This window comes from Hylaeus volcanicus, chromosome 2 (assembly GCF_026283585.1).
Source record: "Hylaeus volcanicus isolate JK05 chromosome 2, UHH_iyHylVolc1.0_haploid, whole genome shotgun sequence".
NCBI classification, from domain to species: Eukaryota; Metazoa; Arthropoda; class Insecta; order Hymenoptera; family Colletidae; genus Hylaeus; species Hylaeus volcanicus.
Genome location: NC_071977.1, coordinates 18,855,087 through 18,871,434, shown reverse-complemented (window position 1 = coordinate 18,871,434; position 16,348 = coordinate 18,855,087). Strand labels below are relative to the sequence as shown.

General features: G+C 35.5%; 1 protein-coding gene across 3 annotated transcripts in view; it reads right to left on the bottom strand.

Annotated features, from left to right (window-relative positions):
* LOC128884950 (titin-like) overlaps window positions 1–16,348 on the bottom strand; it is a 99,462-nt gene that overhangs the window by 37,401 nt on the left and 45,713 nt on the right. For all 3 annotated transcript variants that reach the window (XM_054138667.1, XM_054138670.1, XM_054138669.1), the window contains 13 exons: window positions 15,483–15,837; window positions 14,277–14,525; window positions 13,623–13,772; window positions 13,220–13,549; window positions 12,783–12,955; window positions 12,116–12,236; window positions 7,070–7,233; window positions 5,584–5,805; window positions 4,204–4,457; window positions 3,690–3,853; window positions 2,726–2,993; window positions 1,590–1,835; window positions 691–823 (listed from right to left, as the gene is read on the bottom strand). In XM_054138667.1, coding sequence (XP_053994642.1) covers window positions 691–823; window positions 1,590–1,835; window positions 2,726–2,993; window positions 3,690–3,853; window positions 4,204–4,457; window positions 5,584–5,805; window positions 7,070–7,233; window positions 12,116–12,236; window positions 12,783–12,955; window positions 13,220–13,549; window positions 13,623–13,772; window positions 14,277–14,525; window positions 15,483–15,837 — 2,829 coding nt within the window. The remainder of the gene's footprint in view (window positions 1–690; window positions 824–1,589; window positions 1,836–2,725; window positions 2,994–3,689; window positions 3,854–4,203; window positions 4,458–5,583; window positions 5,806–7,069; window positions 7,234–12,115; window positions 12,237–12,782; window positions 12,956–13,219; window positions 13,550–13,622; window positions 13,773–14,276; window positions 14,526–15,482; window positions 15,838–16,348) is intronic.

Genomic DNA, 16,348 nt, shown 5'->3' with positions numbered 1-16,348 from the left:
TTCCCCGACGCATATAATGCCTGGCCCATTTACGGGCATAATGCCGGTATGTTACGTTGTCATTTCTTTTTCGCAATCACCTTGACCCACATCATGGATCAGGACGGCATTAGGGACACGTCATTTCACCGATTGCGTAACATTTCCTTTCTTTTTCTTGTTCCCTCCGCGATCACCCACCCGCTAAGTCTGATCGCAAAGGAGACACTTCATTTAAAAGGAATTACGCCATTTTAAGGGAATGGAAATTAAGCTGGTTTTAGGAATGCTGTAATGTTATGTTCTAATGTTATGTAATTTTGTGAAGTGTTTATGTATTATCTAAAAGTATATGGATTGAGCTATGAATATATTAATTTTAATTGGTCCATTTTAATTTGTGTAGAAGTCATAGTCAATTAAATGTGTTTCGGAGGAACTGGTAGAAAATGTATCTAATGGCTAAATCATCTGAAATAAAAAATTAAGGAAGCTTTGTAATCAGCAGTAGTCTTCCCATTGTTATGCGAGACGATTTTTCTTTCTTCGAGAAAATTGTTGAGTTATGGTTGAAAGTGTAGAAAGTGTCTTCTATCAATTCAAAATGTATTTTTTAGAGGATACAAACATTGTATAATTTCTCGAAACGAAATTTTTCTCAATTTACTGTTGTTTTTTCATATTTATATTTAATTAAAATGTATACTTTACCTTGAGGAAGTCGCGCAGCCACATTACTTCCGGTTTGGGGTCACCAACGACCTCGCAGGAGATGATGACAGTGTCACCCTCGATCGCCTCCGTGGACAAGGGTTTCGAGACGAAGAGAGGCTCCTTCGAATATCTGCAAGTTTTTGTATCAAGATGAATTATATGTATAAAACCTACTTGCTTAATTGACTCTTAATCAAATAATTGTTGATTACAGTCATTTGGAGCATTTTATCTCAAATAATTTATGAAAAGAAATTTTGTAGTACTTGCTAGAATGATTGCGTATTACCTTCGAATAATATTCATAATTATATTATTGCGTAGTCCGCAATGTTGCTATTGATCTACACTTTATATAGAATGTACAAAAATGGATAATTTATCCGTGGAAAGTTAATAAACTGTCAAATAAATCGAGCACTCATAATGTCGTTAGTGCGATATCGCCTCAGAAAATTCATGATAATTATTGAATATCAATGGCAATCTTTGCAAATATAGTCCTTGAATGTTACTACTGATCTATAGGTGATATCATGTGTACAAAAGTGCATAACTTATTTCCCAAAAGTTCATAATCACGTAGTAGTGATATTGTGACCACCTTTAAAAACTCTTGATAATTACTTTATTTCTATCGAAATTCTATCAAAAATTATCCTTGATTGTTGCTACTGATCTATATTTAATGCCTACTACACATGATAATACGATTGAAATTAATCTTCTGTCTTTTACAAATGATTTCAAGCATTTATTGCAACCATATTCTAAGTGTACTTTCAAACAACAAACCGAAAGGGTTAAGTGGAGGATGATTGTTGATGTATGGAACTATAATGTTCAACAACTTGATGTTTGAATTTAGTAGCTGTTGACAATTATTCAGGACTCACGGTATGTCAGACGCGACTGTCACAGTTGGCAGTCCTTCGATAGACGCCTCGTCACCCTGAGCCAAGGTGCCAAGAATTGTCACCTTCGTGGATGTTTCAGCATGGCCAACCTCGTTCGTAGCTGTGCAACTATAAAGACCGCTGTCCCTTTCGGTGACCCTGGCCAAGCACAGTTCGACGGTGCCATCATGATCCAAGGTCATGGCTGCTCTTCTGCTTGGACGAAGACGGACTCCGTCCCGATGCCTAAAACCACACGTAAAGCGTCAGTTACGTCAGTTCCCTTGTGTTAGAAACTGTGGTATATAGGTATGGTTTATGTCCACCCAACATTTTTCACCTGTTTAGGTATACAGATTTACTCTCCAAGGAGAAAGTACATTTACACCAGAGAATTACAAAGACGTTAGCCATGGAAATAAAAAATTTATTCAATTTAACTTATTCACTTACTGTAAAGAAGAACAGATAAATATTAGGTAGCCTGGAAAGTAATGTCGTTTATTTTACACTAAATTCAAAGAAATTTTTAATAAATTCCTTTTTTTAATCAATTATGTAATCGCCCTCGTTATCAACAGCCTTTTGCCATTTAGTGTAAAAATGTTGAATGCCAGATCGATCAAAATCAATGAGCTAGTGAGTGATAAACAAGTATTTCAAATTGAAAAAACGACATTACTCTCCAGTCCACCTAATACTTATTTGATTTTTATATTTAACCCTATGCCTGCAATGTTATATCAACCAGATTACACATTTTTATTAATCATGAATTTTTGATTTTTATATTTAATTCTCCGCTCGCAATATTATATCAACTAGATTAAAAGTTATTTACTCGCCATAAAATTTGAATAGAATTAATAATTCTACTAAAATTACATAAAATTTCATTTTTATTATGATATTATATAGAATTATTTAATATTATAACAATATTAATCTATCTACTCCCTTTTCTTTTCTGTTCTAAACTTTAGAAGAAACAGTCAAAATTTAGAGTTACTTGTTGAAGGCTTTGTAACGCAAACTAGTAGTTTCTAAAATCAAATGATTAAGGAAAAAATTAGATTCTACCTGTCCCCATTTCATTGTTAATTGTTTAATATCGTTTATTGAACAAATGAAATTACCATACGACACCGACGCTGGGGTACGCCTCTATCTGTGCTGTCATTCGTAAATCGCCACCCAATTTTATCGTGTACGCTGCATCGAGCCCGCACAGGAATTCCGGAGCTATGTAAGCGCGAATTCCCTTGTCAACGACGAGGATACAGCGACAGGACACCGAACCGTTCGCATTCCTCGCTGTCACCATGTAACAGCCAGAATCCTCCAGAGTGGAGTGAATGATCTCCAGGGTGTAGAAGCTCGACTCGTTCCAGAACACGTGGCGTTCTTCATGTATAAATTATAAGTAAATGTCCAGGAACGTCAACGTTACTATATCGATGAATTGTTCATTAGTTTAAGAGTATAATTTTAGAAGTTTCGCCGCAGAGTTAATTTAATTTAAATCTGACATAATATAGAGCTATGTAACTTAAAGAGCTGCAAGTCTTTTTAGATGTAAAAGTCTCATAAATTACGTTCTTCTGTGACAGTTTTTTAGGATGATTTGTGATTCTGTCTGTCATCTTTTAAGCCTCAAATCTTCGGATCGAAAACGTTCCAAATAAAATGCTTGGCACGACTTCGAAACGCTCGTTTTGTTTCGATTTGAGCATGGACTAATTTAAAATTATAAAAGGGAAAACAGAAACTAATTGTGTGAGTACATTAATTACTGTACAACTCAAGAATGCAAAGAAAAATATAAAGAAACAAATGACAGAGTAAATAAACTGTAATGGTAGTTCGTTTGAACCCCTACAGGGTTAAAATAATTTCTTTAATAATAAATGCGAGGGATTCCTTTGTGTGTGTGTTACATCTTCAATGGCCATGAATTAATCTTTTAGACGCACTATGATATAAAGAAACGATTTATGTAAAAAGAATGCACGGTTTCATTTAAGAAACAAGTAGAAGTGCATATTGCATCGTTGCATGAAAAAAAATTCACTCTATATAGGTTTGAGGAACACTCTTTACCGTCTTGACGGATCTCCGTGCCATTTTTGAACCACGTGACCTCCGGAGTAGGGTGTCCTGTCACTTGGCAAGTCAATCTTACAGGATACGTCGCCTGAACTCTTCTGTCTCGAATCCTCATGGTAAATTGCGGAGGACTGTCTTCCAAGTCGTCTTCCAAAGTTCTGCGAATCGACATAAACATTTCTTGATATCAAGGGGTTTTCAAAAAGAGGATTATAAATTTTATGTTTTTAATAATAAAGTATGGTTGGTATTTAAAACGATATAATTTTTCACGTTTAATCGTCTAAAAATCAATTTAAAATTTGTGTAAAAATTTGATGTATTCCATACCAGTTTTCTTTTATTAAAAAAACAAGTTCTGAATCCTTTTTGGAAAACCTTTATAGTTTAATTCTAAGAACATAGGAGGTATAAATTTTGCACGTAACGTATAATATTTACCACTGTTTTAAATTGAGATTTTTATTACATTATGTAAAAGAGATAGATTTCTATCGATCATGTTTACCTGGATCTAAGCTTAGCATCGGCTTCAATGATCTTCGGATCGTTAACGACAGACACTCTAGCAAACGATGACACCTTTCCAACCACGTTGCTTGCCTCGCAAATATATCTGCCTGTGTCGATGTCTTGAACGTTTTCGATTGTAAGGGAGCACTTGTTGCCCACATGAGAGATCAAACATCTGGGATCATTGTTTGGATCTAAATCGGCAGGCTCGCGGTACCATTTTATGTCAATTTTCGAGTCACTGTGAACCTGCCAAAGTATTGCACATATTCATTAATTTCACCCTTCTTTTAAGGTCTTTGTTCATTTTTAACACTGACTAAATCTTAAGGAATTATATTTAGTTGAATACTCAAAAAGAATGATTTTTAGTGGAACTATTAATTTTTTTCTAAATTTTATTTTCATATATTTATCGATGTAAGTTCATCTACTATATTATTTCATTATCTTATCATTATTTTGTATGTACATTGTTTGGTGTTGGTATGCATTAATTTCTTAATTCAGGGTTTTGTATCCTTGAAGAGGATTACACATCACTGTGGTCGAAACATTAGATAGCTGTTTGTTGATTAATCTTAAAAGAAGTCACTTAGAGTGGGTGTAGAAAGTATTCGTACACCGATCAATTTCCAAAAAAACTGTATAAAATTGTAATTTATTAACTTATTTTTTGTAAACAATGAGATTCTACATATTCTCGGAAATCTCTAGAATAGATAGATTACAAAAAAATAGCTATTTATGTAAGTTGCGAAATTAACAAGAAAAAAACAATTAATCGATACAAATGTTGGAGCAATAAGTATTCGCACAACTGTTTAAAAGTGCTTTACTGGAAATTTGATTGGCGGAACAATAAACTAATGTGTTTACGTTACAAAGTCTACTGTAAATGGTGGTTCGTCATGAGAATCGTACAAATACTTATTGCTTCTATACTTTCACCCACTTTTCGCATTCTTCTGTTAATTTCGCAAATTATATTAACTAGTAAATGTTGTTTGGACTATATCTATCTTAGAGACTTCCGAGAATATGTAAAATATGATTGATTATAAAAAAAGAAGTTAAGAAACTACAATTTCACACAAAAGCTTTTTGGGAAATTGATCGGTGTACGAATACATTCTACACCCACTGTATGTGTACTTAATGTCTTGAATATTTGTTGGAGTGCTCAAATGTGTAAATTTCAGGAAAGTATTATTAGTGCAACTAAACAAATTCCTAAGGTTAAAATTCCAAGATCACTTCTTTTCGAGTGAGCGACTATAATCCTTTAAATAGTGTTTGTACTGTGAGACGTATTAGAACTGACGTGCCGGAACAAAGGTAGAAAATTAGGCCCGTCTAATAATAGCGTACTCGCCTGGCATTCCAATTTTACTGTCGTCCCCTCGAGGACCTTGAGTTGACCTGGCAAGATTTTCGTGAACTCCGGAAGGTCGACGGTCTCGCTGACCCTGACGGTATTCGTCATAGTTACGGACTCGCCCCAACCATAACGGTTCCGCGGCGTCACCTGGAACTTGTACTCGCCACCTGGTTTCAGGTTGAACGCATCGAAGGCGTTGATAGGCGTCATGCCCAGCTAAATCCGAAAAAATGTGAAAAGTTCAGACATTACACGGTAGAAGAAAGAATTTTTAGAATTAAGGACGCAATTACAATATATTATATGTATATGTAGAACAATTGAGAAATTCTATTACAGGATCCAGTACTCCGAAGTTAGAAGCATAATTAGAAAGAATCTAGAACTAGAGATGAGGTTAACGCAAATTGAAATTATAAGATAAATTAGGAGTAGGGAGGGTGAAAGAAGAGAATAAAAATACGAATAGATACGTTCATTTCATGCTATATGTATAGTAGGGGAGAAAAGAAATGGAAGTTAGTGTCACGTACAGAATTAAAAGAAATTGCAATGGGACAAAGTATCAGAATTGGAATGTTCTGTTACTAAATTAGAAGAAAAATGTTCCTTACTTGATTCCTTGAAAATTGGCAGATTATAAAAAAATTAACGTTAATGGTGCATTTTATACACAGATCTAAAGAATGAAGCATTGATCAATCTAATAGTAAATCTAATGTAAGTTTAAACTGTTTACAGAAAATCATTTAATTGTTGATGAAATCGACAAAAAACTGATTCTTCATTAAAAATAAATATAAAATATATAATAAAAATTTTACATTAATCTTCGATTATGACACTATTACTATATGTGCATCCATAAATATTATTTTTCTATTATTAACTATATATTTTGTCCATAAACAGTAAAGAGTAAAAAGTTTTTATAATATTATATCAGTGTAGCACGCGGTCAGCCCTCTTTAAAAATCAATTTTCACGAAATCGAAACTCCTTACTTCAAAATTTTATTGTAAGACTTCGATTCATTTCTTTTCAATTGTATCACTCATTTATGAACACTATGTATGATCTGTATCCTCAATTGACACCTTATGATACAACGCCCGTTACGTAAACACTTGTCAACAAAAATCATCCTTGCATACAGAATGTCCACCTTATTTTCGTCGATATCGACTATTTGGTTTCTTAATTCATTCACTGCCAACTACGAGATGTCCGGTAGTTCAAATTGATTGTAATTACACGAGGAATAAGTTTATAGCCTTTCGAGTGACGAATTATTGCAAAAAAGATTGTAAATTTTCTTTTTAAAACAACAAATTTCATATGACTTTTTATTATCAAAATAATAGCTTAGAAAACACATCTATATTAAATCTTGGCGCCCAAGGCAAAACGGTTGTCTGGCAGTGAATGGGTTGAAGCCTTCTTTATTCATCAATAAAGCAGTAAATAATTAAAACGGTACCTCAACCCATCGTGCACCACCGTCGCTGCCCATCAACCAGGCGTCGACTCTGTAAGCGATGACAGGTGCAAGTCCTCTTCGTTCAGCTTTGCCCCAACTTAGAGACAACCAGTTCTTTCCTCCGTCAACCACCACAGGTTCACTGCTGATAGGTCCTGGGACATCTAGAAAGAACGACAATCCGCTCCTTATTCCTCTTCCAATTGAATCCACATCAACATTAAATCTCTATGTAATCGAATGAAATCAAGACGATTCATTTGAATTTTTTGAGATTTCATTCCCGGCTCATCTAGCTCCTCATGACTCTAGACTCTTTGTATCCTCTTTGCTAACCTCTGTGGCCGTACAAATACTCCAGAAAGTCGACAATCAAACAATCCTTCTCGGACCATGATCGTCTGAGGTGAGATATCGTCACGTGTTCATCGTTGCTCGCGACGATTCCATGGTCGTGGGGCTTCATTCTTAATCAAATTTCATCTCAAAGTTCGTGGCAACTGTATCAATCAAGAGTCCTAGATACAAATCACTCGATCATTCGAGTACAAGAGTCATTGGAGACGCTGGAGATCGTCGAACAGCATCATCCTCGACGGTCGTTCGCGAAATTCACGCGTTTCGCGAGTGAAATCGAATATGTCAAGGTGTTTTTTCTTCTTGCCCAAGGCTCGAAAAAAGTAGGGCATACGAAATGACTCGCGTCCCGACGTCGACTGAATTTTGAATTTGTGGATACAGAGAGGGATGTTGGAGGGAGACGAATAAGCAAGGCAAACGAAAATAACCCGGCAAATAGGTGTTCCGCGAGCTGTGTAAACGTATGTAGGTGGTGTCGTTTCGTGTTAATTTGTCGTTACGTGAGAACCGCTTTGTGGAATTGTGTCACCTATTTCCATCGATAGGTACCGAATCAACGGGAGCATTGACTCCTCGGCCATTCGTTAATTTTTCGCTTAAAATTTGCTTCTGTTACAATTCGCAACGTTGTTGTCGCGGATTTTCGTTTGCTGTAGAAACATGTTGGCAATAACAAGTAACAAACGATGACATTGATGATGATTTAATGGACGCGACTGTTTGTAATTTTGTATTGCGATAAATAACACACTGCGAGATTATTTGTCCGTATTTTTCTGTCGTGCAATCATTTTCATTTGAATTCATTTTTAGAAATCTAATTAGATTTTATCGAGGGTATTTTTTTTAGATTTTCTTGACATAATATCGTGCAATAATAAATAATATTTGTTCAAGTTCGTCTTGCAAACGCATAGCAGTTTTAGAATTCTAATTGGATTTAATCAAGGGAATATTATTAGATTTTCTCAATATAATATCGTGCAATGATATTCTTTCAAAATCATTTTGTAATACACAGTGATTTTGGTGTTCTTAATCCAGATCTAATCAAAACTTTTTACATTTTTCAATTGCAGTATGGTGCATTATTTTTGTTGGAATGCTGCTTTACAGTATTTGCACAGTAATTTACAGTTTTCTAATGTAGATCTACGACTGTCTAGTCCTCCATAGTTTTTTATATTGTCTTGTAATAATCTTTTTTCGAATTCCTCTTGCAACTACTTACTAACCCTGAAGTTTCCACCTCATTTTTAAACGATACCAAAAATCTGCGTCTTTCTATCGTATCATCGAGCAATAATTCGTTTTCGTATTCTTATTACAATCACTATTGACCTTGGACTTCCTAGTCAATATCTAATCAAGAATATTTCTATCGTATCATCGTGTAATAATTTTCTTTTAACAATTCATTCCACAAACAGACGATCCTTTCGAGATTCCAATTTCCATGGAGAATTTCAAATTTCACGAGGTTTCTGCAAATCACGAATTCCGTACCACGAGTGGCGACGTTTATTTGCCGAACGACCTACTTAGAATGTACCATACGTTCAGACTATTTCCTCTGTTTGTTTATTCATATATTTTAAGCGTCGGATGAAATCTCGGCGTTAAATCGTATCGCGAGATTTTTCGTCGGTGAATTATTGTTGGATTGGATAGATTTTAAAAAGATTCTGCGTGTATATTGGATTTCAAGTTCAAGTGTCGAGACTGTCGCGCAAGATAAATTCACAACACAGACCCTTGGTTCTAATTTGAGGATCGTGATGCCCTTCCAACGTCTACGATACTACTCTTCGCGTTCTGTGTACGTATTTAATCATGTCACGGAATTCTTTTCTTTCCGTGCACACGTGTAATGGATTACGTTTGTTTCTTTCGTAGGTAGAGCAGTGTACTGTGCCATACTTTTAAGCGCATGGAGGCTTGGTCAAGGAACCGTCACAGTTGGCACTGTTACAACATCGAATTCAACTGTGGGTAAGCTGGTAACGCGTAACTCTGTCATTCTATTCGAAAGAGACCACGATATTCTGACTCAGATTCGATTTAGGGGATATTGTAGCTTTTATTCTTTCACGTTGTGTTTTCAAACAGACAGACCAGATTACAAGTTTGTATTATATTACATTACAAATTGTTTCTCTGTTAAAATTTGTTCTGCATTTTGTTTATTACTGTTTCATTTACTTAATGCAGTCTTTTTAGTACAAACAGAGAGTTCGTAATGTTTGGAAAAGTGTTTTTCTTATTTCTTGAGAAATAGTCGCTAATTAATAGATTGACACGTGACAGTAGTTATGTAAAACGTGTTTATAAATAATTAATAAATCAAGAAAGCATGAATAACATGAGAATAGATAAATAGAAAAGGCATCAATTATCTAGCAATAAATGTCAACGTTCCCGACAATATTTAATACTAGTTTGTCGAACTATCAGATGTAATATTAAATTTTGTTCTATACTAAATCATTGAGAAGTGTATTTGTTTAGAATAGGAACATGACTGAGCCCTTGTTATAAATAGAATCTGGTATCGTATTAAAAGACTCGCGAAAATAGGACAGGTGGCTCCTGTTTGTACAAACTTTTGTTTGCGGATGCTTGAGAAACGTTGGCGTGGTTCGACGGATGATTAGCCTAAATATTTTTTTTTTTATTACATATCAATCTTTGGTTATTAGCGACAGTTTCTTATGAGGTTTTCTCCAATGTTAGATGTTGATCTATATATGTGCATCTTTAAGTAGCTGGATTATTTTGTTTAAGTTTTCTTTTGTGCTCCACGCTTCCTTTAAACTAGTGGGTAGTTCGTATTGTATGCGGAGTGGTTCCGTATTTTTACAAGTAAATATTATGTGTTCTATTGTTAGAATTTCGTTGCATGTACGGCAGGTGAGTCTAATGGTCTTCTCAAGTAGGTGTTTATGTGTGTAATTTGTATGTCCAATTTTGATGCGCGTAATTTTGATTTGTTCTAGTCTGTTAAGGTGTCCTGTGAGTGATCATTCGAAAAAGTCATCTGTTATTCTATGGATTTTTAGTGTCTTTTCTGTTTTCCAAGTATTGTTCCATTTTTTATTGATGCAATCGCGTAAGTGTCTTTTAATATCTTGCAGAAGGATCGGTATTTCGTGATTGGTGATATTATTTGTTGCTTCCTTGGCTGCTAGATCAGCTTTTTCGTTTCCAGGAATAGCTTGATGAGATGGTATCCATCCTATTGTTATTTTCGTTTCTTTGTTTTCTGTTAGCTCCGAATATAATTCCCGTATGATTTGTGCAATTTCGTTTTGTTCTAGATTATTTTGAGTTGTTTCAATTGCACTTCTTGAATCGCTGTATATTACGGTTTTATTAAATTGTTTTGTTTTAATAATTTCAAGTGCTTTTAGGATTCCTAATAATTCTGCTGTAAATATGCTGGCTTCGTGGGATATGTTATATTTGTTTATTTCGTCGTTGTGGATAATGGCTAATCCCACTTTTTCTGCGCATTTGGATGCGTCGGTGTATATGTGTTCATAGTTGATATATTTTTGGTTAAGCTCATAAAAACGGCTTCTGAACTCTATTGGGCTGACTTCGGATTTTTTATTTGCTGCAAGGGTGAGGTCAATATCAGGATTGCATATGGTCCAAGGTGGGATTTTATGTTCTTTACGCTGTTCTATACGTGGAAATTTAAGTTGCAGTTCTTGGAGAAAGTTATCCAGTCTTACATAAAAGGGTTTTGGTAGTCTTGTCTTTCGCTTGTATAGAGTCATTAGTTTGTTGCCAATGATATTTAGGTACGCTGGGTTCTTTGGAGTAGTTATTATGGATGCTGCGTATCTACCGCAGAGTAGCATTTTTTCTAAATGTTAAAGGGATTTCCTGTGCTTCATGTAGTATACTGTTTATGGGGCTTGTGTGGAAACCTCCGGTGCATAATTTCAGTGCTTTATTTTGTATTATTTCCAGGGGTTTTAATGTTTGTTTCTTGGCTGAACTGTAGACTATACATCCGTAGTCAATTACTGGTCTAATAATGGCTTTATAAGTTCTCATTAATGTTGGTAGGTCAGCACCCCATTTGGTATGGGCTATTGAAGCTTAAATATTGACGCCTTTCCGAACGTCGGTTTACCCCAGGGTTTATTTGGATTTCTGCCATCGAAACTTGGGCCAAGTGTACGATGAAACTACAGTCACTGTCGACGAGATTGTGGTGTCTAATTATAATCGTCTGATTATGCATGTTATCTTGATTAGTAATGTCTGACACTTGCTCTGTATCTCGATGACCAAGTGTACGATAAAACTACAGTCGACGATTCTGTGGTGTCTAATTATAATTGTCTGGTTATGCGTGTTATCTTAATTAGCCATGTCTGACACTTGCACTATATCTCGAATTAAAACGTAATATTCCCTTCTCTGACTGCGGAAAAGGTCATTCACGGAAATTTCCACTGATTGATTAATAATCGCAATAGTTACGCAACATTGTACATGCCAAGTAAGGGACTTTCCAAAAAAAGTTTTAAACCACTTAAACCAAATCATCTTTCACATTAAGTTGTTTGAAAATCGAATATATTCCATAACATTTGTGTTTCACTGAAAAATAAAATTCTAAAGACCCTTTTGGAAAACCTTTTGTGTTATAACATTGTGATATGTACTTACTTTTTACGTAGGACATTTCGTCGTCGCGACTATCGCTCGATAGAGCTAGAAGACTTCCGGTGTCAGTGCGACTGCTCAAGGTACTCCAGTCAGGTGTCAGTGACCTGGCTCGTTGTTTCACCTGGGTGATCGATGAACATAAGAATCATATATAGTAGTCATAGAAATTGTAACAGTCCATATAAATACCATTTATCAAGCATGTGAATAGATTGCAAATGTGATAGCTAAAATTTGATTTAAGACAATTGATAGTTACACAATTTAATATTTATAATTATTCCTATAATCGCATAAAAATTCACAACCCTTACGTAAATTAATTTTTGTTTAGCATCTTATCTTTAGAATTAATTCTTTTACTCCTTCAGTGAAACGCCCTGCTAATGACGTGACAATCATCTTGTAAATAAACACACTGTAGACACATGTAATCTGATCAAAATTTACGAATTCTATTTAGATCCTACTCATTTCCAGAATGAATTTTGTTATATCCAAGTTACACCATAGATACTTTTTAATTTCATAATAGTTCACAAATTCTATTCAAATTTATTTTCTTTAACACCTCATCTTCGGAATTAATAGTTCTACTTCTTCAGTGACAAATCTTACCATCCATGTAAAGATGGTCAACGTGTAATATTAAAATTCCTCGGCTCACCTTAATAGAGAAGAAAGTTCTATCGCAGCCATGTCTGTTCTTGACAAGTATGCAGTAGGTGCCCTCGTCATCGGGAACGACTCTCTTCAAAGTCAATCGGACGTAATCGTCGATGACTTCCTTGTGAGATCGAGGACCATCAGTGATGTCTCTGAGCCCCTTCATCCAGGTCACTGAAATAGACAACAACGAAAATGGAAGTACAAAATACATGAAGAAATTAAAACAATCAGCAGTAATGTACAAACAATAAAAAAACTACATTTATTGAATTACTTTAACCCTTTCCACCCTAATGGGACATACATATATGAGCCGTTCTTATTTTTATTCATTATTATTATTATGACAACGTTTCACCAAAAACAATTTTTCCTTCTATGTCACCAATATGTACATTCATTAAACAAGACAAAATTTATTTTGTATCGTCTTACCTCGAGGTTTGGGAACTCCCGAGAACCTGAAGGAGACGCTGACGTCTTCCTCAGCGGTGACGGTGATCGATTTTTCCGCGGGTCTCGAGACGAACATGGCTGGCTTTCCACCGTCGATGGAACTTGGCGATATTACGTCCACCGTGGCCATGCTGTCTACGTGACCATAAGCGTTGATTGCTCTGCAAATGTAAGTGCCCCTCTCGGATTCGGTGACTTCTGGCACGATCAGAGTGTGAACGTCGGATTCTGCGAAAGTCTTCGCTTTGGGGAATGTCACTGGCTCTCTTCTTTCGCCACGGAACCACCTTACTTCCGGTCTTGGCATACCTGAGGCAATTTTTTATTGTAATTAGTTTTTACAAGTTTAAGATAGTTGCTCGTCGACGCGGTGGTTCGATACCTTTGACTTCAACTTGGAGAGCAACGGTGCCGCCAGTGGGAACTCTGTAATCGGTCAGGTAACTGGAGAAACGTGGTCTTTTGGATGCTTCGGTGATGAAGTAGTCGTCGAAGAGTTTGTCCCGTTTGGTGGTCGCTTGTCGAACTCGTTCTTGAAAGAAAACATTTTTGGATGGACATTGGAATATTTATTGTTCACAGAGAATTTTAACATAAAGGGCTTTTTAAAAGGGGCTCTAGGACTTTGTGATTTTAATAACAAAGTATATCATGATGGACATTTAAACATCATCCCTCGCATTTAATTTTAGTCGTATGGACTTTCATTTAAAATAAAAAGTATCGAATAAATTTTATATTATCTGTCGTCTACCATTTTTTGTACGTACTTAACCATTAGCATTCACGTTTAATTGTAATTATGTGTACTTCCATTTAAAATACAAAATGTTGGATATACATATTATATACTCTCACATCAGTGTTCTCCCATCTGTGATAGACACTTAAACATCATTTTTTTCACGTTTAATTTGAATTATGCGTACTTTTATTTAAACCAAGAAAAATTGTATATAACCTATATCATCTGTGTTTTATTAAAAAATCAAGTTTCTAATGCCTCTTTTCGAAAACCTTTTTAAATAAATATTACCATCAAATTGTACAACGTGAGCCATCTCTTCGGTGCGCAGATCGTTCATCGCTCTACAAGTATATCGGCCACTGTCTGAGAAATTGGGTGCAGCAATCTCCAAACGGTAGATCCCGTCGTCCAGATAACTATTCTTGAAACGATCGCCTTGGAGGACGAGGCCATCCTTCAGCCAGGAGATGACTGGAGTAGGATGACCACGCACTCGACATTCCAGGATCAACTCGTTGTCCGAATGTCGGTAGGTGTCTGAAGTAGTGTAACAATAGTACCATGATAGCGTGAAGAAATTGTTGTTCGTGACAGTATTATCATCAAATGAATTTAAAATGACACCAAGGTGAAATGTCATAGATGTTTAACGAACGTGTCGAAGACTGTGATTATCGATGTTGGTTGACTAGTAGATTCTGGAATCGCTGATAATGAATTTGTTGAACTGAATATGGATAATCTAGAATCCGTGAGTACAAACGAATAACTTGTGGAACTCGATGAAGGGAATTATATGAAGTTGCGTGACCTCAGATTTATGAGAACTGGTGGAATAGATCTAGCCACCTAGTACCTATCGTAGTGTATTTATAGTGTTAGGTGTTCTTCAAGTGTCATTTCGAATATCTGAAAATCTAAAAGTCTCTGAGGTCATTGGCACTTGAAGAGTTCTTTAAGATCTCAGAGATCCTTGGTATTCTATCATGTCTCTGGGATGTCTAACACATACCTTTAAATTTTTTTTTAAATTCATGGAAATCTTCAATATCGTGATGTTATCGTGAAAATATTCTGTATTGTATTCAATAATTCTGGTGTGATCCATGTCAAATCTGACTACACTGAAGACTCTAATATCGTGTCACTTAAATCAATGACCTCAGGATTGGAGGATTCATTCCAATCAACCATCACATATATTGACAATTTTGTACTTCGTTTTGCGTAATTTAAGTGTCTATCGACTTTTGCGTTAAATGTGAATCCACAATGAAATCGTATTATATTTACTCATACACGATGCTAACATGCGACACAGGTGATTTAGTTTCTGATATTCTTCACAGTTATTTTACATTTGGAAGTGGAGATGACATAAATCTATTTTTTTAAATATATTGATTACATTTCTTTTCAGCACATGACGGTGCCTGCTAATGCTAGAGCATTATGTTATGCATCGAGAAACATGTTTCCTCGTTGGGTACTTACCTTTAATGGATCTCGTGAAGGTGGGAGGTGACAGTGCTGGTTGGAAATCGGGGTAAATTTTTAACGTGGATTCTGTGGTTGAAATTCCGTGAACATTTTCGGCGACACAGGTATACAATCCGGAGTCTTCGGGGAGTGCTTCATGCAGTTCGAAATAAGCCATACCGTTATCAAACCGAGTTCGATATCGTTTCGAAGTAATGTCGAGTCTCTCGCCGTCTTTTGTCCAATAAACTCGTGGCTCTGGGTGTCCGAGTACCGTGCAGGTTAGTCTTGTTCTCATACCGACTCCTACGGTTCTGTTTGTTAGTCTTGTGCAGAACGATGGTTTCTTTCCCTTCTCACGCGGTGTACTCTGCGGACAATATATTCATGTTGACTAAATTACGAATATAATGCATTTATGACAAGTGTAAACATACGAAAATATACGTCAACATGGATCTGTATGAATGCATAAATATGCAAAATATAAAAGATAAAATACATATTACAGCATTTAGAAGACAAATATATTTTAATTTACATTTCTGTTCTTCATCTGTATATATAAAAATATGAATTTGCGTTAACATTTCCAGTCTAATGATGATGTACAACTTTCAAAAATTTGTTGAATAATATGGTTCATACTGAGGCTTTCAGGTGTAAAGTATTTCTTTGAGTAAGGTACTCTTATGTTTCGCCAGCATTGTAGGTACTCTTCTTCAGTGGTCAAATACCAGGTAGTATTATTAATTCTAACACGATCGACACTATAGGAATTGTAGTGTGTCTTGAATGAATGGAGAATTTCCTAATTTTAATATCTTATTCTCGAAAGTACACGTAATCTTACAGTAACTGTAAGACTAACAATAAGTAAT